This window comes from Mobula hypostoma, chromosome 3 (assembly GCF_963921235.1).
Source record: "Mobula hypostoma chromosome 3, sMobHyp1.1, whole genome shotgun sequence".
NCBI classification, from domain to species: Eukaryota; Metazoa; Chordata; class Chondrichthyes; order Myliobatiformes; family Myliobatidae; genus Mobula; species Mobula hypostoma.
In genome coordinates, this window is record NC_086099.1 from 97,624,901 (window position 1) to 97,651,734 (window position 26,834).

The 26,834-nt window shown below is 40.4% G+C and overlaps 1 protein-coding gene across 3 annotated transcripts in view; it reads right to left on the bottom strand.

Annotated features, from left to right (window-relative positions):
* The window catches only part of ptpn13 (protein tyrosine phosphatase non-receptor type 13), a 262,225-nt gene extending 235,789 nt beyond the window's left edge, over positions 1-26,436 (bottom strand). For all 3 annotated transcript variants that reach the window (XM_063043507.1, XM_063043508.1, XM_063043506.1), the window contains exons 1-2: positions 26,299-26,436; positions 866-986 (exon numbers count right to left, since the gene is read on the bottom strand). In XM_063043507.1, coding sequence (XP_062899577.1) covers positions 866-986; positions 26,299-26,301 — 124 coding nt within the window. In that variant the 5' untranslated portion in view covers positions 26,302-26,436. The remainder of the gene's footprint in view (positions 1-865; positions 987-26,298) is intronic.
* Between the last annotated feature and the right edge of the window lie 398 nt (positions 26,437-26,834).

Sequence of the window (26,834 nt, forward strand, 5' to 3'; positions counted from 1 at the left end):
TGCCAAGTGTTCTGAAATCTTGAGTTCGCAGCACAAGAAATATTGATCAACACAGGATTTAATTTACTTTAGAGAATTAATATTTCCATCACCAGCTCTTTTTCCATAGGTGCTCCACCCTGACTTTTTGAAAATGATAAAGATTTGAAAAATCAGTGGTTAACAAAATACTTAAATTCTTTCTTGGAAATCACAAGCAAATCTATGGGTACCTAACTTTATTTAAAATAGCTGGAGCTGCAGCTCGGACACAAATAAGAAATGGAAATCAAGCAGGTTTTTGTTCTGTTATTGCCAAGACCATCTTTCTCTCTCCCCTCATCCCGTGAGGTGATTGCACTAACAGGAAATATTCAAAGTCAATCTCCACTGTTGCTCAGCACAAAGCAATGGTGCTGGAGTGCAAGCCAAACCCAGCCATTAATCTAATCTGTCTCACATTAAACGAGGCAAGTCCAATTTAAAAGTTACTGCTTAACGTGTGGGTTAGATATTGAATTAGTTCCATAGAATTCACACGCTTAAATTACTTAATGCATGTGATGCACAGAATAATCCTACTGGAGGCTTGGAGGTGGTGGGTGGACATGGAAGACTATAAAGTAGCAAGAATAAATCCAATAGAGAATTTAAGATAAAGCTGTTCTTCCCAGCATTGTTACAATATGCATTTGGATAACATATGAACTGGGGAAAGGCATGTAGCTTGGAGGCATCCAAGGGATGGTTAGGTGACAAAGGATTAGAGGACTTTCTATGGGACCACAGACCAAGTGGAGTGAGTGATCCATTTCTATTCTTTTTGTTCTGTATAATTCTAAATAATGCAGATCAAGCAACTCTTTAAAATTTAATAATTCCTTACCTTTCTGAAAAAGGTTATGTAGACATTCTGCACTCTGAATTAACAAAGCCCAAATCTCCTCTTCCTCCAATGGCCCTCCCCGAACCTCCAGGGCTTCGGCCAGTGAAACGTGCATTTTTATCTAATTGTCAGAACAAAACTGGTTAAAAAGGTACAAAGTATTTACATAATTGTACCTTAAACTAAGCAATAAAACTGAACATTAAATGTTTCAAAAATATTCTGACAATTATGTTATTCTAAATAAACATTACGCAGAGCACTGAAAATGCAGAAAAACTTTAAAAATAAGGAGGAGGCAGGAATACCCCTCAATCCACTCAGTTCAGAATCAGATAACTTATCTATCAGGACTACAAAAGTACATTTTTCTATCAACCAATGATGTAGCTAAGAATAACTAGGATGAGTGTAAACCTATCAACATTAAGTATACATTAAAACTTCGGATTCTTGTTTATACTGTAAAGATCCAATAATCCACCTTCGAATTTTCCAGAAACTCTAATGGTTAAACATCTGGCTCAGCTGCTGAATTTTGCCATAGTCCATTAATTTTGACTGGTTCACTGGATTCCCTTTTCCGGCAATCCCTTCAAATTTAACAGGTTCACTGGAAAATTTATTATAATACTGAACAACATCAAAAAAAAAGGATTAAATAGGTGTTGTTGGATATCATTCCATATTACAACTCCAATGTCTGCAATGATCCACTGGTCTGGCACCAAAGTCCCAAGCACTGAATTTCACTCTTTGTGAAATTAGGAACTCATTTTAGATGTATTCTGAAAGAAAAATAGAAAATACTGGAAACACTCAGCAGGTCAAAGAGCCCATGTTAAAGAGAAACAAACAACATATCATATCCAGGATCCTTTATCAGAATTCTGGAAGAGAGAATACAAATTAGTTCTCAGTAGAAGGGAAGGTGTGAGAGGCTGCGTAGAAGGGACTATTTACATTAGCTAACGTAGCAAAAGTCTTTAAATTGCTTTACTTACAGCAAAGCCAGACTGTACTAATGGAAAGTGAAAAGCTCAGCCAAAGGTAGAAGATATCTCACCTGATACAGATAAAGAAAGATAGTGTGAGCGAAAGCTGAAACATTTAATATCAAGTCTGGCTACAATATCTTCAGATGGAAGGTGGTTTGCTATTCATTGTTTGCATTGGGCCTCAATATTAGAGTGTTGGAGTCCACAGACAGACAGATCAGAGCAGGAATGAAATGGGAGAATTAAAGGGGCAAGCAACCAGCATCACTCCTGCTGATTGGAATAGGTGCTCCACAAACTAATTACCCAATCTGCGTTTGCTTTTGACGGTGGGCATGGACTCACTGGGCTGGGGGCCTGTATAGTAGTGTATTACTTGATGACTTTGTGACACCACATTTGTGACCACTAAATGCAGCACATTACATTGGAAGAAGTATGAATTAATTGCTGCTTTATTTGGAAAGACTGTCCCTAGATGTTGGGAAGGGAAGAAATGTTGTGTGACAAGTGTGGTTGGTGGGGATGGAACACAAAAGTAGAGGCCAGCCCACCATGCCCTGCAAGGCTGCACCACCATTGAAGATAATGGTGGCCTCAGCCCCTCTTCTGTACACCCTTCTATTCCTCATTCTATCAAATATTTATCAAACCACGACTTTAAATATTTCTAATGATCCAACTTCCACCAGGGAAGACAATTCTAGATATTCAGCTCCCTCTGCAAAAGAGAACTTCCAAGTATTTCAGTTTTAAATGACTGGTCCCTAAACAAGTACAGTAGTTATGTCCCCAGTAAAGGGGAAAGAAACTATAAGTTGTAAATGAAGTGATGTCTTTAAGGAAGGGGAATAACCATCTGGTGGTGGGATCTCACTAGAGCTAGCAGAAATTGCAAAAGATGATCCATTAAATGCTAAGGATAGTAGTGTTGAAGAAGAGGACCATTGCACCTCTGGCTGTCCGAGGAGATGGACGGATGTGGGAAATAGATACAATGAAGTCAAGTGCTCCTCCTGCTATGACAGTCACAGATCAAGAATGAAGACATTTCAGAGGGAGCTAAATATCATCTCTGGGGGAATTTCAACAGAGGCAGGAGAACTAAGGTAATGGAGTCATTGCAAGAGGCAGTGGAAGGAAATACAACCAAGATAACTGTGGGAGCTCATGGGCTTGCAATGGATGGAAGTATCTTGCCTGAGATGGACACAGAGAGATCCAGAAAGTGATGTAAAAGACATTAATGCATCATCTGAAGGTGACAGCAGGGTAGAAAATTTCAAGTCTATATGAGTGCATGAAGCAACAGGAATGCTATTTTTGCTATATCAGAACATCAGAACAGGCCTAGATAAGTGTGAAACTTAAGACTATTCCCCATGTCCCACAAAACGACAGGCACGGCTTGAGTTATAGTGAATGCTCACAGCTCTACCTTAGACTGGAAGAAAATAAGTGGATACAAACAGAAGTTGGTAAATGCAAGGACAAGTTCAATGGGGTAAATGAGTGTGATTCTGAAATGGAACCGGTTGGGTCTCAGAGTAACCTGTTAGAGTTACTCTGTTCTTCCAAAAGGCTACACGACTATACTGGCTTGCTGTAGGACTCAGCACTGAAATAACACTGGACAACAAAGATTTTGCTTCCTGAATACTTTTGGATGTCTCCTACGGATTTTGGGCTGCTGATCATGAAAAACACCATGAAATTTTTGTATCACAGGCTATTTTTCTAAAATTGTCTACAGCTGTTAGTCCAATTCATAATTAAGTTAATTAAAATGTTGCCCACAATGCAAGCTGAAAAGGTATCTATCTTGTCCAGGTGTACCTGGGCATACTCAAGCAGGGCAGATGCTGCATGGCAGGACAGGTTTTAGAACGGTAATAAAAACATCACACACACACACACACACACACACACACACACACACACACTCTCTCTCTCTCACACTCACTCTCCCCAATGTATTTACATGTATTTCAGTTTGTGATCACGTTGATATGCATAACATATTGTGTGTACTCATAATAACAAAATGTTTCACCAATGCTGCAATAGCTGCAAATCTTCCTGTTAAATTTGTGGCAAGTATACACTTAAATCTCAAAGACGGAGCATTACTCCTCTTATTAAGAAACCCTGTGAGCTCTACTTTGGGTGTAAACTTGGTGACCAATACATGGCCTGGGCTCCTCAAATTTGTTGCACAGCGTATGCTGTCAATCTTAGAGTTTGGCTCAGAGGCACTCAGAAGTCAATGCCACTTGCTGTCTCAATATGGCAAGAGCAAAAGGTTCATGTGCCAGACTGCTACTTCTGTCTGACCAGTGTGTCTGGTTTCTCTGGTAAAAACAAGAAATCCATTGAATACCATAGTTTCCCTTCAGCCACGAGACCTGTGCCGCAAGATGATAGTCTTCCAGTACCAAAGCCACCAGTGACATGGAGTCTAGAGGAGGCAGATGAAGATGCCTTGCATGTATGAGCTAGGAATGGAAAATGATACTGATACAGATTTTGAACCCTTTATGTCAAGTGAGCCTCATCTGATAACTCAATCAGAGTTAAATGACCTGGTCAGAGACTTGGGTTTGTCAAAGGCAAAAGCAGAATTACTGGGTTCAAGACTGCAAGTGTGGAATCTGCTATCACCAGGCACAAAAATTTTCATTAAAGATTTTGATATTTCAGACATTTCCAGAATAACCGATGCCACAAGATTAGTCAAAATCTGTCCCGAGCCTTTGTGGCCTGTCAGGCCGGTGCTGATACCGGTTTCTGTGGCATGAAGTGACTGGGAGTACGAGACTCCCACCCCCACCCCCCCCGCCCCCCGGATAGGACGCCAGTCTATCGCAAGGTTAACCCTCAGCATTTGCCGGTACCCATTTTCAGCTGGGTGGACTGGAGCAGTGTGTGGTTAAGTGCCTTGCTCAAAGGCACAACATGCTGCCTTGGCCGAGACTCGAACCCATGACCTTCAGATTGTGAGCCCAATGCCCTAACCACTTGGCCACATGCCGCACGAGGCCAAGATTAAGGAAGGCATTTTTGTTGGCCCACATATCAAACAGGTCATTAATGGCAGACAATTCAGAAGAACTTCTAGCGGGACCATGGGGGGGGGGGGAGAAAGAAAGGGAAAAAAAAAAATCGCATGGAAGGCATTCAAGGATATTGTTGAAATTTTTCTTGCCAACTACACAGCACCAACCTACATGCAGACAGTTGACAACATGCTTGAAGCATACAAGTCCATGAAGTGCAACATGTCACTAAAAACTCACTTTCTGCATTCCCATTTAGAATTTTTCCTTGCAAATCTTGGCGCTGTCAGTGACAAACATGGTGGAAGGTTTCACTGGGACTTTGTGGTCATGAGGGCAACTGGAATCCATCATGACTGTCACTGGGAAGGATTCCCCTTATTTCTCCTGGTGGTCACCATTTACTATCTGAAGCCTGCAGTATCTGCAGCATGGAGATTAGGCCATGTCTGGATTTACACATTGACATAGAAGATCTCGTACTGCATTATGACTGCTTTAAAGAATGTGAAATTTTACACATACTGCATCAACAAGCTTATGTGAAAGATCTTATCTGAAAATACTTCTTGCTTAGATTGCAGGATTTGGGCATTTCCAGGCCTCCTGCTTTGTAGCTCCAATAAATAGTGCCTGTCTCTTATACATTCTTTTACAGAGGTCCCCGTTCTTAACAACTTTACAGATTGCCTGTCACCTTCCATTATGGTGCATTCATGCAAGCACCAAAACATTTTTCCACTACTTTTTTGAACCAACTTTGGATTCACCTCATACAATAATTTCTACATCATGTGGACAAACCATTGCAGAAAACTAAATTTCACATGTGAATTAAGGTTATAGGTTGAACAACTTCAATGACTTGAAGTCTATAAAAAGGGCCTCAGCATCAGATATATCCCAATGACAGAAGTTATACAGACTAGGGTTTCTAGAACATTGATAAAGAGCTGGAGAAAATTGCCTGTGACAGATCATGGATAATTGAGCAACCGCGGAATCATTCTTCTACAATAGAAGTACATTAAGTCAACACAGGAAATAACTAAAAATTAGTTTTATACCAACGACAAAGGAAATGATACTTTAAATACATTAACAGATTATCAGGTCACTAGCAAATTCCGACGATCAGTACATAAGAGATTCTAACAGATGCTGGAAATCCAGAGTAACACACGCCAAATGCTGGAGGAACTCAGCAGGTCAGGTAGCATTTATGAAAAAGAATGAGCAGTGCTGAAGGGTCTCAGCCCGAAACTTCAGCTCCTTATTCCAAAGATCTGCCTGATCCGATTTCCTCCAGCATTTTGTGTGCTACTGCCACAATCAGCAATTTGATGCGTCGAAACTACTGTACATTTCCAACACAAGGACTAAGTACATCACATCTCAAAAGTACTTCATTGCCTAGAAAGCACTTCAAGTTATGCTAAAATCTTAAAGATGTTATATAAATATCTATGCTTCCTGCACGGTAACAGGTCCTCCCGAACTAATGAGGCCACATAGCCCATTTAATCATGTGACCAATTAACCTATTAACCTGTACATTTTTGGAAGGTGGGAGGAAACAGATCACCCAGAGGAAACCCACGAGGTCATGGGGAGTACAGTGGTGCTAGAAAATCTGTGAACCCTTTAGAATTTTCCCTATTTCTGCATAAATATGACTCAAAATGTGATCAGATCTACTTGCAAGTCCTAAAACTAGATAAAGAGAAGCCAATCCAAAGAATAACACAAAAAATTGTACTTGTTCATTTATTTACTGTGAAAAATCATCCAATATTACATGTATCTGTTGGAAAAAGGATTTTCAGTTCATTTAAAGGGGAGATTAGAGTCAGATGTTTTAATCAAAAGGATGACAATCAGATGTAAGTGTGAGAGGTCCTGCCCTATTTAAAAAAAAACATGAAACCTGGGTCCTCACTATCAAAGTCTGATCTTCACCACACAGATTTTTGGAAGTGTGCCTCAGAAAAAAAGTTTTTGATGCTCACCAGGCTGGAAAAGGACACAAAACCATTTCTAAAGAGTTTGGGCTCCACCAATCCACAGTCAAATAGTGTACAAATAGAGGAAATTCAACACTATTGTTACTTTCCCCAGGAGTGGTCGACCAATAAAAGTCACTCCAAGAGCGAGGTGTGTAACATTTCTGGTGGTCACAAAGAACATCTAAGGAGCTACAGGCCTCTCCTGCATTGGCTAATGTTCACGTCCATGAGTCTACCATCAGGCAAATCCTGAGCAACAATGGCGAACATGGCAGGATTGCAAGGAGAAAGCCACTACTCTCCAAGAAGAACATTACTGCCTGTCTAACTTTTGCTAAAGAACACGTGGGCAAGCCAGAAAGCTATTAGAAGAATGTTCTGTGGATGGCTGAGTCCAAAATAGAACTTTTTGGTTTAAATGAGAAGCGTTATGTTAGGTGAAAAGCAAATATTGCATTCCAGCACGAGAACCTAATCCTGTCTGTGAAACATGGTGGTGGCAGTGTCATGCTTTGAGCTTGCTTTGCTTCTTCGGGACGAGAACAGTTTGCCAATTTTGATAGAACTATGAATTCTGAATTGTACCAGCAAATTCTACAGGAAAATATCAGGGTACCAATCCATGAACTGAAGCTCAAGAGTAAGTGGGTCATGCAGCAAGACGACCTGAAACACACAAGTCAGTCTACCAAAGTATGGTTAAAGCAGAAGAAATTTCATGTTTTGGAATGGCCAAGTCAAAGTCCTGACCTTAGTCCTATAGAAACATTGTGGAAGAACCTGAGCAAGCAGTTCATGCAAGGAAGTCCACCAACACCCAGAGTTGAAGCAGTTTTGTAAAATTCCTCCAAGCTGATGTGCAGGACTGATCAACAGTTACCAGAAATGTTTGGTTGAAGTAATTGGTGTACAAGGGGGTCCCAACAGTTACTGAAAGCAAAGGTTCACGTTCGTTTTACAAAAAATATATGTAACATTGGATCATTTTATTAATAAATAAATGAAAACGTATAATTTTTTATGTTTTCTAAGAATGTGGTTCTCTTTATCTAGTTTTAGGATTTGCATGAAGATCTAATCATATTTGAGGTCTTACTTATGCAGAAATAGAGAAAATCCTAAAAGGTTCACAAACTTTCTAGCACCATTGTACGTACATATGTCCATTTAGAAGTAAAAATCACTAACTCTTAAATTCCTTGCCTCTGGATCTTTCCAGACAGCTGCCATTGATCTCAGCCAGTTTTCAGTTCAGATCTGATTCAAACAGATTTCAGAGTGCACTACTCCTGCTGGAATGATTTTATATTTTTGAACATTAGCAGCAAGCAAATGGCAGGATGTGGATACTGATTTGCTTCCCAAATGTTGAGCGCTTCAACAGATTTGCCTTGCTTGGTATTCAGGGCATCCATTAATAAGCCCTTCCTCAGCAGGAACACTTGGTAAGTGCCACATTCTACGAGAGTTTGTGTATTTTCTTTATTCTGCAAGATCTAAACTGCCACCTATTTGAGGCAGGATTCAGTCACATGAAGGTAGACTAGGAAACTAGGGTTATTCTTTCCTGCCATGATCTCACACACCGATATTGAAACCGGAGTGTCAAGGAGAGCAAAGGTATGACAAGAGCCACATTGCATTACATCAATGGGAAATGCCATAGATAATGCTGAATATAAGATTCTGCTCTGTTCAGTGAATTCACTTAACTGGGTCTTTCACTTTATTATAACATGCTGCATGCTGAGACCAAAGAAAAGAAGAAATTATTGTGTGATTGCATTTAAGTTACGAATGTAGTATGGCCCAAAGATGTGTCAATATATTGTTCTTTAGACTGTGTGCATTTGATTACAAATTTTGCAGTTGTACCTTCAGAGAAGGTATAAAATAGTCTGAATTACTCAGGAAAGGCTCAAAGGGTAAGGATGGGAAATGAAATATATTGAATTGGAAGAGTGATAAGGTGTAGCAAGACTTGAAAGAGAGTAACTCTGCATAGAATAGATGACAACCTTGGAACATTTCCACCAGTGAAGTACTTCGAAAGTGCACCTACTGTTACTCTGTACGTAATCTGCAGTAATACGTGCACAGTAAACTCCATAATCAGTAATCTGATAATGACCCTGATAGTCTGCTTATCAAGTTCTAAAATACCAGGTATTAATGTCTAATGCTTATTGTGTTGTTTAACACAGCTTCACCTAGTGTTAACTTGGTTCACTATTGTCACATGTGCTGAGGTATGGTAAAAAACGTGTCTTGCATACTGTTCAACAGGTCAGTTTATTACACCAGAGTATTTATGACATTTATTTAGCAGATTAGGCCCTCCCAGTCACATCACCTCAGCAACACCGATTTAAACCTAACCTACTGATGGGACAATTTACAAAGACCAACTAAACTACCATGTACATCTTTGGACTGTGGGGAGGAAACCAGAGCACCCGGGGAAAACCGACAGATTCCAAGGGGTGGACGTACAGAGACTCCTTAAAGAGTACGCCGGTATTGAACTCTGAACTCTGATGCCACGAGCTGTAATAGCATCACATTAGCCGCATCTTTTGTGTTTACTTAATATTTAGAATTACAGCAGGGTATCAGGCCCCTCTGGCCGAAAAGGCCCGTGCTGCCCAATTACACCCTTGTGACCAACTAACCTCCTAACCTGTACGCTTTTGCAACGTGGGAAGAAGAACTGATTGTGGATTTCAGAAAGGGCAAGACAAGGGAACACACGCCAGTCCTCAGAGGGATCAGAAGTGGAAAGAGTGAGCAACTTCAAATTCTTGGCTGACAACATCTCTGAGGGTGTTGGGCCCAACATAATGATGCAGTTACAAAGAAGGCACGACATTAGGAGTTTGAGGAGATTTGGCATGTCACCAATTTCTACAGATGTACAGTGGAGAGCATTCCAACTAGTTGCAACACTGTCTGGTGTGAAGGGGCTACTGCACAGGATCAAAATAAGCTGCAAAGAGTTGTAAGTTCTGTCAGCTCCAGCTTGGGCACTAGCATCCGCTGCATCCAGGACATCTTGAAGGACCAATGCCTCAAAAAGGAGGCATCCATTATTAAGGACCCCCATCACCCAGGACATGCCCTCCTGGATCAGGGAGGAGCCTGAAGGCATACGCTCAACAATTCAGAAACAGCTTTTTCCCCTCTGCCATCAGATTTCTAAATGGACATTGAACCCATGAACACTACCTCACTACTTTGCTTTTGCACTACTCACTTAATTTAACTTTATATACATTTTGTGCTCTAATTCACAGTTTTCATTATTAGGTATTGCAATGCACTGCTGCCGCATAACAACAAAATTTCATAACCTATGCCGGTGATATTAAACCCGATTCTGATTCTGAATAGAGTACCCAGAGGAAATCCACAAGATCACGGGGAGTACATACAAATTCCTTGCAGACAGCAGCAGGGATTGAATCCAGGTCACTGGCATGGTCGTAGCATTATGCTAACTGCTATGCTACTGTGCAGCCCTAATATTCCAAGGAAATCAAATATAATGCTTTGCTGAAATATTATCCATAGAGATTTTGTAAAAACACAGAAATACAATGCCAATTTTTGATCAAATTAAGAATGGAACGCAGATTTCTTTTCCAACTTAGCAATTATAATTTCATGCTATCAACACTCAGCCTGATAACCGTAACTAAGACTAGCTGAGATACTAAGCAGCTGCTTCACATCATATTACAGCCATGGGAAACTCTAATTACATTTCTCATCTTAAAAACTGTACAAATGTAGTTCAAGAAAGAAAACATTTCACCTTTACTGAACTGGACCAGTTTGTGTCCTTACCAGGACCCTTCAGCATAAAAAATATGACCTAGCTAGAATTATATATCTTGTCATATTGATTCAATGTAATTGTTTGTACTCTAGGTGCCATGAAACACCACTGATTAAATACAAGGACTTAAAATTCACCTGTCCATTATCCCTCAGACCTGAAAGAAACCTCCACGAAATTCTGCTGAAGCATGGAGTTATAAAGCACAGATACAAGCCCTTCAGTGCAACTCCATTCTTGGCCAACCGATAAGTCTATCTGAGCTAATTCCAATTCCCCACCTTTGTCTCATATTCTTCTAAACCTTTTCCATCCATGTCCGAATGTCTTTTAAACATTACAACCCTACCTACCTCCGTGGCTTCTTCTGGGAGCTCATTCCAGTTACCCACCACTCTCAGTGTGGAAAAAGTTGCCCCCAAACCCCCGTCAGGTTCTTTTTGAAGCTCTTCCGCTCACCTTACTTCTATGCCCCCACCCTTGGGAAAAGTCTGCAATTATTCACCTTCCAACCATTTACTCAGTCAAAGGACTTCTTCAAAGTCCATCAGGACAACATCTACCACACTGCCCTCAATCTTCTTCATTGATTCTTCAAAAATCTCCGACAAATTTGTGAGAGATGATTTCCCATGCAAAAAACCACGCTCAATCTCCTTTATTCAAAAGCTGACAAACCTATTTCTATTTTAAGAGTGGCCAGTGAAGGAAATTGCACAAACTTGTGACGTCCAATATTACTGTTGAAAAGTTCAAGCTTTCCAAGGAACACACAAAATGATGGAGAAACTCATAGGCAGCATCTATGGAAAAGAATATTGTCAACATTTTGGGCCAAAACCCTTCTTTTTTTGGAATATTATTTTCCATAGATGCTGCCTGGCCTGCTGAGTTCCTCCTGCATTTTGCGTGTATGTGTTCCTTGGATTTCCAGCATCTGCAGATTTTATCGTTTGTAGTTCTCCAAGGAAAGTAATGATAGCCTCTTAGCATTCTATGAGATTGCAGTTTTTTTCCTTGTAACTGCTTGCTTAATAAATTCAGTTCTTCAAATATATCTGACAGGTAAAATATATCAACATACATCAAAGTTGCTGGTGAACGCAGCAGGCCATGTTGTTTGCGGTAAAATATATCAGCTGCTTTGCTGCCTCATTTACATCATCAAGAAACTGAACTTTTAAGTGTGTTTTGGGAAGTTTCCTGAAGCTTTAAATAGATGGCCCGACTAGAGAGGGAGCAGTACTTATCTTCTTGTTGGGAAATGAGGCTAGAAAAGTGTCTGAAGTGTCAGCGGGGGAGATCTTTGGGACCAATGACTATCATTTTATTATTAAAGTAGGTATGGGAAAAGATAGGACTGGTCCACAGATTAAAATTCTAAATTGGGGCAAGGCAAATTTGAAGACATTAGACAGGATCTTGCACATGTTGATTGGGCGAGACTGTTTACAGATAAAGAAATGCCTGGCAAGTGGGAGTATATTACAAGTCACATAAGAAGAGTTCATTGACAGCATATTCCTATTGGAATCATGGGCAAGACGGGCAGGATTAAGGGAACACAATGGCTTGTGTGGGATGTTGAGGCGACGGTCAGGAAACAAAGGAGGCACGTGTCAGATCACAGAGCTGGATTCATGTGAGTTACCTGAGGAATATAAAAGATGTAGGAGTACAGTTAAGAAGAAAATCAGGAAGGCAAAAAGTAGGCACGATATAACTTCGGCAGGTAAGGTTAAGGAGAATGCAAAATGACTGTACAAGGAGGTTAAGAGCTAAAACAGCTCTATTTCTATCTTTCATATCTTTTGGAAACAGCTCTATTTCTATCTTTGGTATCTCTTTCTTTTCCCTTCCAAGGATCTTTTGAAGACCCTGACCTGGAGTTACACGCTGATTTTGGTTCTTTGCGAAAATGGGACCTGCTCTCAGGGCCTCACGACTGGCCGCTTTTTGATATCCCAAGGACATGGCCTGGAAGACAAGCGCACCTTCAGGGCACCGGTTGTCTGTGGGTCTGGAGGCAGGCAGATTCAAGACCAATGCAGCCGCCTGATGTGGCGTGGAACTACACGGAAGATCAAAAGCAGCGAGCTGGCTGCGTGCCCAGAGACCCATGTTCTTTGGGCACAGAGCTCGGATAAAGCAATGCAACAGACTTTTAACAGAGAGTTCAGAGAGTTATTTTTGTAATGTCTTCCCTCTTGCTGTGAAACAGGGACACCTCTTTTTCCCTTATTAGCGGGAGAGAGAGCCTGTGGTATGTTGAACTACCAGGTGAATGGGCAGTCTTTGGGGTACTGCAAGTCTGTGTCTTTACTGATGCTTTGTTGCGTGCTCGAGTGCTCAGTGGGGGGGCCGATGCTTTTTGCTGGTGGGGGTGGGGGAGGGTTGTTGCTTTGCTGCTGCTTATGCATGGTAGGGAGGAGTTGAGGGGGACTTTGGGGTTCTAACATTTAACTGTCATTCATTCTTTGGGGCACTCCTCTGTTTTTGTGGATGTTTGTGAAGAAGAGGAGTTTCAGGGTGTATATTGTATAGATTTCTCTGACATTAAATGTACCTATTGAAATGTTAACTGCTCAAAGAATATGTTCCCTTAAGGATCAATGCTGTCCTCTGTCCAAAACTTAAGAGATGTGCAAGGTGTTAAATGAATATTTCTTTTCTGTATTTATCATGGAGAAGTTCATGGAAGCTAAGGAATTAAGGGAAATCAATAGTGATGTTTTGGAATGTCTACACTCAATAACTGATGGCTTTAAGGCAGTGGTTCTCAGCATGGGCATTTACTGTTTTAATGAAATAGCACTAAAATATACAAATATATGTAATGAAAAGGTTACTATTTAAGGAACGTCAGGCAGCTCTTGGGCTGTATTCCCTGGAGTTCAGGAGAATGAGGGGGGATCTCATAGAAACATTCCGAATGTTAAAAGGCCTGAACAGATTAGACATGGCAAAGTTATTTCCCATGGTAGGGGAGTCTAGGACAAGAGGGCATGACTTCAGGATTGAAGTATGTCCTTTTAGAACTGAGATGCGGAGAAATTACTTTAGTCAGAGGGTGGTAAATCTGTGGAATTTGTTGCCATGAGTGGCTGTGGAGGCCGAGTCATTGGGTGTATTTAAGGCAGAGATAGATAGGTTCTTGATTAGCCATGGCATCAAAGGGTATGGGGTAAAAGCAGGGTAATGGGGATGACTGGAAGAACTGGAGCAGCCATGATTGAATGGCAGAGCAGACCCGATGGGCCAAATGGCCCGTTTCTGCTCCTATATCTGATGGTCTAATTGGAACCCTGAATGAAATGAACTGGACAATATGCTAAATGATGCAAATGAGACAGCAAAACAGCTGACATATTTTACCTGTCATATATCTGAAGAAATTAATTTATTTAATAAACAGTCACAAGGGAAAAACTGCACTCATATTATGCAAAGAGACTACAACCACTTTCCTTAGAAAACTCAAACGTTTCAGCAGTAATATTGGACGTCACAAGTTTGTGCAATTTCCTTCGGGGCCACTCTTAAAAAAGAATGGCAAGATGATGATTTAATTGTACAGCTTGCTCATTTAAAACAACTGCACACTGATGTGGAGAGAAAACAGTCAATGTTCCGGGCCAAGACCCTTCTTCCGGACTGGAAAGGGAGAAATCAGAGTAAGAAGGTGGGAGGAGGGGAGGAAGAAGTACAGGGATGTAGGTGATAGGTGAAACCCGGAGAGGGGGAGAGGGTGAAGTAAAGAGCTGGCAACGTGTTCCTTTTGAGTGTTTTGAAATAAGGAAGTCAGATATAATCTGCTCATTATGTACCAGTGATTCTGTGCGAGTGATTATCAGAGATCCCTTACAAGATGAAAGTGCAAGTCTCATGATTGAAATGAATGATTTCAGAACTGAAAAAAAATTCTTGCTGCCCTTTGCTTCCCTATTGAATACAAAGTTGAACATACAAATGTAAAGCATCTTTCACTTCATTGTTCTCTTCTCCAGAATTAATTTGAATCGAATGTTTTTTGTCCTCAGTCATTCAGTTATCGCAAAAAGAACAGAATGCTACCTATGTCATTTTTTTCCCAAGTCAGTTTCAGAAATGGAGAAATCGCAATGCAAATGCGAGACAATTATTCCCTTGCACACCCTAGCACTTGGTGATTCCTGACTGCAAAAGTTACAGCAAGCAATCTTCACAACAGAAAGAATCCAAACATCTGAAGATGATATACTGACTTCCAAATAGTACCTCACATACCATAAAATAAATACAGCTTTTGCACAATCAAGGACAGAGCATTGGAAGCACGTTCCCGCCAAGCAAACATTTAAAAACAAGCTCAGGAGGCAACTACAAGGTGATTAAATGTTTGAGACTTGAAAAGAATTTTGCATCAGAGAACAAGACCATTAGTGAATAATGAAGGCTATGACTGAATTCAGTGAAATGTGGATCATGTCACTGAAAGTGCATAGGTTAACAAAACAGAGAGAAAAAAATAACACTGGAACACAGAACTTACAAAGTAGGTAAAACCCAGCTGAGGCACATAACGTTTTTTCAAAAGCATTCAGAGGGCATAATCTACAAAAATTACCAATTGCTTCAGAAAATATTTTTATAATCTATCAGATTCAAGTTTTAATTCAAAAGTTGTTAATTCAAAATAGACTATCTGCAGAACATGTTGTGAAATATAACCTCTTACAAGTAATGCAATGGAAAGAAACGTCAAATTAAATCACAACATTCAAGTGCCGGCATCCAGTATCTTCTCTCTCTCTGTCCTAACACAAGCTCTTCACATCCATTCAATGTTAACACATTATATATTGAAAACAAAGAGCAAAAACAGCATTGACAGTCTTTCAGAATCATTTTGAATCCTGAATGAATTGAGAACAATGTGGCTATCTTTTCCAAAGTTATGTGACAGCAAATTCCATCTACCCCAACACAAATACTCCACACTCACCATCTCTCCAGCTAAAAATAAAACAGATCTCAAAAATATTATTAATAAAATCTAGGAAGCACAAGATTCTTCAGAAAATCTACATTAGTTGAGCTCTGTTTCTTACACAAATCCCCTTCATTAGAAATTGTTGACTACTTGAGTAGGTAAAATATATTTCGGAAATGCTGTAGGAGATGGGTGATATTTGATTTAATTTCCTAACCTCACTCAAAAATATATTCAAAGTAAATAGATTAAACTTAACACAAATGACCATTAGTGTCAGTATTTTAGTAATGTAGTTACTCGACGTACTAATAAAAAGGAGTACAAGCAGCTGTAAGGAATCTTGCATGAATGACTACAATAATTGACTATGGTCATGATCTTTACAACACTTTGATGTAAACAGGAACTTGCCACACACCAGCAATACATTCATTTACAAACTTCATAAAAGTGCGATAGAGAGAAGCTGCTCTGAAAGCTGTGGGCTTTAATTTGGAGGAAAAATTTTTAGAAGTTGATTTGCCAGTGTTTGATATTATATTATGTCATGTTAACTTTAAACTCATTGGTACTATCATTGCAGAGGATGTGTCCTGGGCCCAGCACACAAGTGCAATTATGAAGAAAGCATGACAGCACGTTTACTTCTTATGAGTTTGTGAAGATTCAGCATAACATCTAAAACTTTGACAAACTTCTACAAACTTCTACAGAGTGTGGTGGAGAGTATATTGACTGTCTGCATCACAGTCTGTATGGAATCACCAATGCCCTTGAATGGAAAATCCAACAAGAAGTAGTGGATAGGGCTCAGTCCGTCACAAGAAAGTAGCATCCATCATCAGGAACTCCCACTGCCCAGGCCATGCTCTCTTCTCACTCTACCAAAGCAAGGTGCTACAGGATCTTCAGGACTCACACCACCAGGCTCAGCAACAGTTATTACCCCTCAACCATCAAACTCTTGAACTAAAGGGGATAACTCCATTCAACTTCACTTGCCCCATCACTGGAATGGTTCCACAACCTGTGGACTCAATTTTAATGACTCGTCAGCTCATGTGCTTGATATTTATTGCCCAGTTATTTATTATTATTTCCTCCTTTTTGTATTTGAAGAGTTTGTTGTCTTTTGGTTGAACACGCAAGTTAGTGCAGCCTTTCTTGATTTGATTGTGGCTATTATTCTATCATGGATTTATTGAGTATGCCCACAAGAATATGAATCTCAGGGTTGTATATGGTGACATATATGTACTTCGATAATAAATTTACTTTGAACTTAATAACATCACTATCTGTTACAGTGTAACAGTGGGTAAATGAAAATTGTAATTTCTCATCTTCGTATCAGTGCTTTCTCCACATTAACCCAACTCCATTTTCATATTTGCTCCCCAGCCATGGATTGTCAACAGCTAGTTAACTTTCTTAACTATTTATGAATTTCATCATTCACCCCTGACAACCCAAACTACGTAAGCCGTGAATAATTTTACTGATTAATCAACATTGATTTAAATGGATTATTTTTTAAATTGTGTGCTATGTGTTACAAATCCATTAATGATCACAATCACAAGTGAACATATTTTTTAACTGTCAAAGAACTAGTTGTTAACTTACTTCACTTGCAACCTGATCATTCAAAGTACACCTACCACAATCACCTCACACAATATAACTTGAACTCAGCTATCCATCCCTTCCATTTTTGGATCTTTTTGTAACCACAGATACACTGTAGCTGTGATAAATATATGATTATTTGCCCCATTTCAAATCACATAACATCTCTCACCATAAGCATGTTCTTTCTCCTAAATTCATTCACTGACTATGATCATAAATGGCAAAGTCAGCACTTAATGCTCATACCCAAGTGGCTCAAATCACATCCAAGAGCTATTCAGACTCAACTGCACAGGCATGGGACAGGAACCATAGGTAAATCAGACTGTGTAAGCAATGGTTTACTTAGTAAAGTGCTGATTACTCAACCAGAAACATGCATAATCTCCCTTGCTATCACCATATGCTTCAAATGTTTATTCATTTTCCAGTAAATGTGCTTCAGCCTTACCACCTCCTCTCTTCACTCTTACTGATCATCTTAGAGACCACTCAGCCAATCTCTCTATTCCCCATTCATCTCATCGAAACATCTCGCGATTTTAAATTTACAGTATCCATCAAATCCTTTGGGTTCCACTGCTCCCATATCTTGAAATCGCAAGCTCTCCTCAGAACTTTGATTTAATTTACCCAAATGAAGCTCCCTCACATCTGTCACATAATTATATCAAATGGATAGTACAGCACAATATTGCTCTATGCTCTACAACAACTTGTTCATGATTTCTTTATTTTAATACTCTGCACTCCCAATTATTTCATAGTTTCGTCCATCTGCAATGCTTTTTAATGAATCAAGATTTTGCATCCAGTTTTACGGACCTTTTCTTATATTTAAATCCAAAATTTTCAAAACTGACTCATCCACCCAAAGGCTAACCAATACAAAAACAAGGCTATTACTGCCTTTCCTATTGAGGTTTTATAAAATCAGCTCATTGACAAACTGAGCAGCTTATCCTCTCAAGCACACTGATATTTCCAATGTACCTTCTTGTTGGCTTGATCAACTGTTCTTACTCCTCTTCAAACTGCTGTTATTGCAGAGAATACCCACCCACTCAGGCCTTTCAAACTTGCACTCGATCTCAAATCTTGAACTCCATTCCAAATTCTCTACAAAGTTGGAACCATCCAACCCTTACCCTCCTTTTCTTCATAGTGTGGACTGACTTTGAAATGCGCTGAATTGATTCTGCCACAAGTTAAGTAACAGTCAGGCACGCGACCCATCAAGCATGCTGTTCTATTCAATGAGGTAATGACTGATCATATCTTGGACTCAAGTTCAGTTTTCTGATTCTATTAAGATCTGAAAATATCTGGTTGTCAATCCACCTGTGCAATTGTGACCATGATACCTCACTGTCCTTTGCTTTTAGATCATCTCTGCTGGTTGGATCACTAGATTTTCCTATACCATTATGTCTCCTCCACATCTCTCCATTGATCAGTTCTTTGGTACCACTCTCTCAATCCGTTCCAAGAGTCTCCACATACCAAGTAATTGTGTTTGCTCATCAATCTACCTGGTTGTCCAACCTGCATCATATGCTTACTCTCTTTCGTTAGGTTTTCTGGGAGAAAAAAAATCACTTGCAGGTAGAGCATATAGATATTGCAACACAAACCAAATGGTAACATATTACTAACACCTATAGAACGATATACATTACTAACACCTCCAGGCATAGAACAGTTCAACATTAGACAAGCATTAGACACTTGTCCCCTGACATTGTGCTCATCCTGATGCCAATTTATATTAAAGGTCCTCCCCCTGTGTATTATCCATATCCCTCCGTTCCCTTCAGATATGTGTGTCTATCGAAAAGCCTCTTACACTCCAACAAACTGCCTGCTTCCACTACTACTCCTGCTCACTCAATCCAGTCACCTACCATGTTGTGTAAAGACATTTTTGCCCCTCACATCCTCTTTAAACTTCACTTTCCACCACCCACCCCACCACCACCCTTAAAAGCCACGTCCTCTGGTATCTGACATTTCTACTCCAGGCAAAAAACTCTCGACTGCCTAACCTTCCTATGCCTCTCGCAATTTTAAATACCTCATTCAGGTCTCCCCTCAGCAAACTGACACTCTAGGAAGATCAAGCCAAGTTAGTCCAAGCTTTCCTTATGCTGTAGCTCTTTCCATAAATCCATCCTTCGTAAAATGGGCGGATCAGAATGTCACACCATACTCCAGATGTGGTTTGACTTGTTTATATAGCTGCAGCATGACTTCCTTACTCTTAAACATAAAACCCAACGAAGGCAAGCATACATGCAAGCATATCTTTTACCACTTTTATCTAGTTGTGTAGCCGCTATGTTCAATGATCTATGGACCTGGACTTCAAATCCCCTGGACCTCAATACTATTAAAGTGTCCAACGTTTACACTATATTCTTCCTTTTCATTTGTCTCCCGAAGTGCAACACCGCACACTTGCCCTCATTAAACTCCATCTGCCATTTCTTTGCCCACGTCTGTAATTTATTAATATCACACAGGATTCTTGGAATTCACAGTGCCACTAATCTTGGTGTAACTTGTTAATTCAACCAGAGAAATTTTTATCCAAATCATTCATATGCATCAAAAACAGAGATCCCTGCAATGATCCTTAAAGAGCACCTCCAGCAAAATTATTTCCCAATACAAAAAAATCCCCTACCCCACATCATCCAAGCAAATTATTGGATATTGCAAAAATCAGAATATCTTAATGCTTGGGTTTCTTCCACTGCCAAATTCCACCACTGCATATGGAGTCCACATGCAACCTAACCTAAGACTTTATCTAGTTTTCTCTGTCTTGTTACTTCCTTGTAAAATATTTTCAAACCCTCATCTGTAAGTGGTTACCCAAACATTTTCCTCCTTTCCTTTTTCATATTTTTTTTCTTTCTTCTGCTGTTACTCTACTGTTAAATGTGTTTCTTTTGAATGTGAATAACAGGTCAATATAAGTAAATAAAAAACATCTTTAGATAATAGAAATACAAAAAAAATCAGAAACTACTGGGAACAGTCAGATCAACATCTCTCCAACATCTGTGGAAAGAGGACAGAGTTAACATCTCAGGTGAAGACCCTTCATCAGAACCACAAAAGTGAAGAAAATTATAGGGCAGAGCACCTACATTCAGTCAGGAGTGACCCTAATCTTCCATTTCCTACCAATTTAATCCTCCATTGGATTTCTATCTCTGTCATTCCTCTCTTCCATTCAGATACTGCTGCTTACCGGGTTGGGACCCAGCTGGATTCCAACTCAGAACCATCTATCTCAAAGTCCAGTGCTGATGGCACTGCACCACCGATCACGGCATACTGCACTATTAAAATGAGGTCTGACGTAAGCTGGAGGAACAGCATATCATCTTCTGCCTGGGAACAACGGCAATATCAAATTCTCTAATTGAATTTCCTATTATAGCGCACTGCACTTATGTGACACTCTGTCCCTTGAACGACTTGACCCCTGGCTTCAACATATCAAAGATATTCCCTATGTCCTCTCAACCTTTTACCTCACTTTCTCTGCAACTCTGCAACAGCTCAAATGCCATTTATAAATTCACTGATAGCATAACTGCTGATGGCATAATCTCAAATGGTGACGAGAAAGTATACAGGAGTGAAATTGATCAGCTGGTTGAGTGGCATTGCAACAAAAACCTTACATTTAATGTCAATAAGACCAAGAAAGTAATTGCAAACTTCAGGAAGGAAGATCACACATCAGTCTTTATTTGAGGAGTGAGTGGTGGAAAGGGTGAGCAGTTTCAGGTTCCTGAAGATCTATCTATCTTGGGCCCAACATATTGATGCAGTTACACCAAAGACATGCCAGTGGCTGTATTTCATTAGGAGTTTGAGGAGATTTGGTATGCTACCAAAGACGCTGGCAAATTTCTAGAGATGTATCGTGGAGAGCATTCTAACTGGTTGCATCACTGCCTGGTATGGAGGCATCAATGCAAAATGATCGGAAAAAGCTGCAAAGGGTTGTAAACTAAAACAACTCCACATTGGACTCTGGCCTCCCCACTATCAAGGGCATCTTCAATAGGTGACGCCTCAATAAGGCTGCATCTATCGTAAAGGACCTTCACCACTAACAACTGCCCTCTTCTTATTACTACCATCAATGAGGTGGTACAGGGGTCTGATGATGCACACAACGTTTTAGGAGCAGCTTCTTCACCTTCCATCACCAGATCTCTGAACTGTCTGTGAATACTATTTTGCTCTCATTTTGCAAGCATTTTTAAAAAATATATTCCTATTTGTAGTAGTTTTTTTTTAAATGTATTACACCGCACTGCTGCCACAAAACAAATTTTTAGATTTAGATTATGAAGACACGTAGTTCTCTTTTATTATCATTTAGTAATGCATGCATTAAGAAATGATACAATATTTCCTCCGGTGTGATATCACAAAACACAGGACAGACCAAGACTGAAAAAACTGACAAAACCACATAATTATAACATATAGTTACAACAGTGCAACAATATACCATAACTTGATGAATAAGTCAATCAGCACAGTAAAAAGTTCAAAGTCTCTCAAATGTCCCACATCTCACGCAGACGGGAGAAGGAAGAAAAATTCTCCCTGCCATGCCGACCACAATCCGACTCCGAGTCATCCGAAAACTTCGAGCTCTGATCAGCTCTCCAACACTGAGTACTGAGCGCCATCTCTTTCTGAATGATTCGACCGCCTTCTTGGTCGCCAAAAGCAGGCAAGGCCGGGGATTTTGAGGCCTACCCTCCGAAAGGTTCCCGACCACGCAGTAACGATAGCAGCGAACGAGCATTTCAGAAATTTCTCCAGATGTTCCTCTGTGCTTTCACGTCCATTCTCCATCAAATCAGAACTGCCCACGGCCCCTATTTAACAGATACGATATCATTTTCCACCGGAGGGCTGCGCACACCATCTCCTCCTCCCGCTTGATCATGACATATTTCTTGACATGTATCAGCAATAAACCCGAACCGAATCAGATTCAGACTTAAAACTAACTTTTATTGACAAATAAAGATAAAGAGACAAAATGAAGATTGCCAAAAACTTATGACCATACTTGTTTCAACTCAAAATCATAATGACCGACTTTCCTTCGAATGTTGTGTTACAGTGTTGCTTCTGTGATATGTTATTGCTTTGTAGAGATCTTTTACGCACAAGTGTATGTTAAATAATCCAACACATTTTGGTCACAAAAGTGTCTCAGGCATTGAAATAGTAGTGAAACACAAAGCAACTGAAATGAAAAGCCAAATGTGTACTGAGCAGATTTAAGGCATTCCACCATCTAAGCCTTAGGAATTAATTTTGGTAATTATAAAGAGAATGAAAGTATTAACAGGTTTCAACATAAAGATTAAAAGTTAGCTTTATATCTCATATGAACAGTGAAATGTGTCATTTGTGTCAACGACCAACACTGTCTGAGGATGTGCAGGGTGCAGCCCACAGGTGTTGCTATGCTTCAATCCCCAACAGAGCATGCCCATAACTTATGAATCTTAGCCCGTACGTCCTTCACACAATCATTCAGTCCTCCCCGACTAGAACCCCTGGATCAGCAATCTGCTGAGCACCAGATCAGTAGTGTTCAGGTCTGGTGACCAAGTAGGTCCAGGTATGACCTCTGGAAAACCATCTCATATGCAAAGTGGCAATTCCAGATCAAACTTGAATCACGGAAGGATGCTTGACAGCTCTGTCAGGGCTTGAATGCCATCACCTCCTAAAAGGTGAAACCAAGCGACATGATTCACAACAAGGATTTGCTCCCAGATGAGCTCCTTGCCTTTTATGCTTGTTTTGACCACCAAAACATGGACGCACATTCACAAGCTTCCACAGCCCCCGACAACCCTGTGATTTCAGTCTCTGTGGCCGATGTGAGAGCATCCTTCAGAAGGGTGAATGCACAGAAAGCATCTAGCCCAGACAAGGTACCTGCCAAATACTGAAGACCAGTGCTAATCACTTGGCTGGGACGAACACTGATATCTTCAACCTTCCACTTCGGCAGTCCGTGATATCCATTTGCTTTGAGCAGGCTTTAGTTGTACCCGTGCTTAAGAAGAACAGAGTAACCTGCCTCAAAAACTATCATTCAGTAGCAATTACATTCACGATTAAGTGTTTTGAGAGATTGGTGATGAATCATATCAACTCCTAACTGAGGAGTGATTTGGATCAACTCCAATTTGCCTACTGTCACAACAGGCTTATCTGGACAGTAAAGTTGCATATATCAGCATGCTCTTTATTGACTACAACTCTACATTCAACACCATCATCCCACTGAAATTAATCAATAATCTCCAAGACCTTGGCTTCAATACCTCCTTGTGCAACTGAATCCTCAATTTCCAGTCAGTTTGGATTGGCAACATCATCACCCCCAGCAACACCAAAGAGCGGATGATTGACTCCATGAGGAGGAAACTGGAGGTCCATGGGTCAGCCCTCATCAGGGGATCACAGGTGGAAAGGGTCAGCAACTTTAAATTCCTCGGCATTATTATTTCAGAGGATCTGTGCTGGGTCCAGCACATAACTGCCATTACAAAGATGGCATAGTAACACCTCCACTTTCTCAAAAGTTTGCAAAGACATATAAAACATTGAAAATCTTCTATTGAAGTGTATACATCATGGCTTGATCTGGAAAACCAATCCCCTCGAATGGAAAAGCTTACAAAATATAGTGGGTACAGCCCAGTCCATCACAAGTAAAGCCCTCCACACCACTGACCACATCTACAAGGGGCACCATCTCAAGAAGGCAGATTCGATCATCAAGGGCCCCCATCATCCACCCCATGCTTTCTTCTCACTGCTGCCAGAAGGAAGGAGTTACAGGAACCCATCGTCCCAAACCATAGGTTCAGGAACAGTCATTTCCCCTCAACCTTCAGACTCTTGAACCAAAGGGAATAATTTCACTCACCCAATCACTGAACTTATCCCACAACCCATGTCCTCACTTTCAATGACTCTACAACTCATGTCCTCAATGCTTATTGCTTATTTATTTATTATTTTGATTCTTTTTTCTCTTTTTCTATTTGCAGCTTGTTGTTTTTTGCACTTTGGTTGTTTGTCCACCTTTGCTGTGTGCGGTTTTTCGTTGATTCTATTGTGCGTCTTTGTATGTACTGTGAATGCCCACAGAAAAGTGAATCTCAAACTAGTACAGTATATGGTACTATTTATATGGTATACTATTTATATACAGTATATGGTATATTACTTTGATAACAAACCTTCTTTAACCTTTTGATATTGCCCTGCTACCTGGGTTATAACAACTTTAAAAATCAAATTCAATGCAATGGATTCTGGTTAATTAACTGCGCCATTGGTTAATCAGGGCAGCCACTTATTTGGGACAAAGCTTAAAGAACAAAAACAAATAGGGAAAATAGCCGGGACTCCCTTCGTATACTTGGGACACTATGCTGCTTAATTGGGGCAGGAGACTGTAGCCAACATTTTCCAGCACCGCGGTGTCAGTAGGGCGCACATCATGTTGCTGTTAGACACTATACCATGCTTAGACCAAACAGTTTTTAAATAGCATCACTTGCATGTTTATGTTCAAGAAAGCAATGATTTTTGTTACTGATAGTTGGTGAGTAATAAAAAGTAAACTATTTAGAACTATTTTGCTCATAGCAGTTTCAAGCATTCAGGCTTGGAGATACCAGAAACAGCCGGGAGCGAAAATGAAATGATTTCACTACTTCAATAAGCTAGGAACTACAAAGAGATTGATGGTATTGACAATTACCTTGAATGTTACAATGAAAATGAAGGTTTGCAGGATGCAACCATCAAAAGCTCTGCTTGAAGGCAGACTATTATTTCCACTGGGTGCCTGCGCTAATTTTGTTCATTTGCAATCAAAAGAACACAGCAGATGAATTCCAACATTTACAACTATTAGGAACTAATACAAAGATTTATAGTATTGTAGAGGTATTTAATTTGATCTGCATTTCATTTAAATACCTAAATTGTTACCCAGTTAAGTGGTAATTTGTCTTTTTTTAAAATATAGCTTTTTAACTATTTCTACTATTTAAACTTCGGGTAAGTGGGGTAGTTACTTTACTGGGCCAAGATGTACTGATCCCCATGAGTCCCAATTAACAGGAATCCACTGTATTTATTTACTAACAGATCTGAAATGCACAAGATGAAAATCACCACTTAAATAAGACTTTGACTTATTCTTATCTAATACATGTTCTGATAAGATGCCTCTTCAGGTCCCACCCCCACTGTACCCCTCAACGAAAACACAAATAATTACTATGGAGATTTTTAAAAAGTCATTCCTTGCGATTCTTAACTGTAACTTACGCAATCTGTACAAACTTTGGGCAATATTTTATACAAAACATGCAAGTGACTATGATCTCAGTTTTTTTTACGAAAACAGAATGATTGAAACTTCAGAAATAGCTAGTCAAAAGCAACCCTGCCCCTTATGTACAGAAGTCACAATCTTAAGAATGCTCATAAAAACCTTCCGAACAATTCAAACTATTCTATCCAATGGGGGGAGGAGGGGTCGGTAATTTAAGTTTTTTTAATGAAAGGAAAGCAAATAACGAGAAAAACGGGGGAATGCATCGTTCAGTATCAAATAGGGAATATCTGATTGCTATCAACATAGTCTGGGTTAGTTGGACTCGATGGACCGAGTGGCCTAATTCTGCTGTTATGTCTTATCCTCTTATAATGCAAATTAAAACTAGACCCGCGATGTTTTGACCCGTTTGTTCTTGTTACACTTCCCCATCCCCCCCCCCCGGTCACAAACACTGGAACAATTTCTCCCAAACGTGCTCCCACACTGGTTCTGATACCTACCATATACTCGTACTCGCTTGTTTTCGGGTTGGGGTTCGCCTCCTCCACACCATCGGTTTAAACACCCTCGACGGGAACAAATCCACTTAGTCTTGCAACTCATCAGCAAGTTGCAGCAAGTTGCACCCGAGGCATTGCGGCAGACTTGGTCCTCAGAGCAACAGCAGCCGCCGCATCCCCGCACAGGAAGCCGCTGAACATCTCACAAAACATTGGGACTGTTCGGGGCAGGAGGACCCGGCCACTCTTGTAACGGCAACTCCAGAATTTTCTCCTTCTTCCTTGGCGTTGCACGCCCGCTCGAGCTTCGCCCGGCACGGCGCCCGCCTGCAAACTGTTGCCTGGATCCGATTGTTTGGAACTCGGTGTCGACCGGACTTGGCACCGCGGTACGCGTGCGCATCTCTCAGCGCCCACCTACTGCGTGCTGGCAGATCGTCCGCCGACTTCCAACCGGCTGTGTTGTTTGTGTCGGCCGATGGGCGTCGATCGCTCTCGCGTTGAAGAGAATCATGTCAGGGCAGGTATCTCAGATT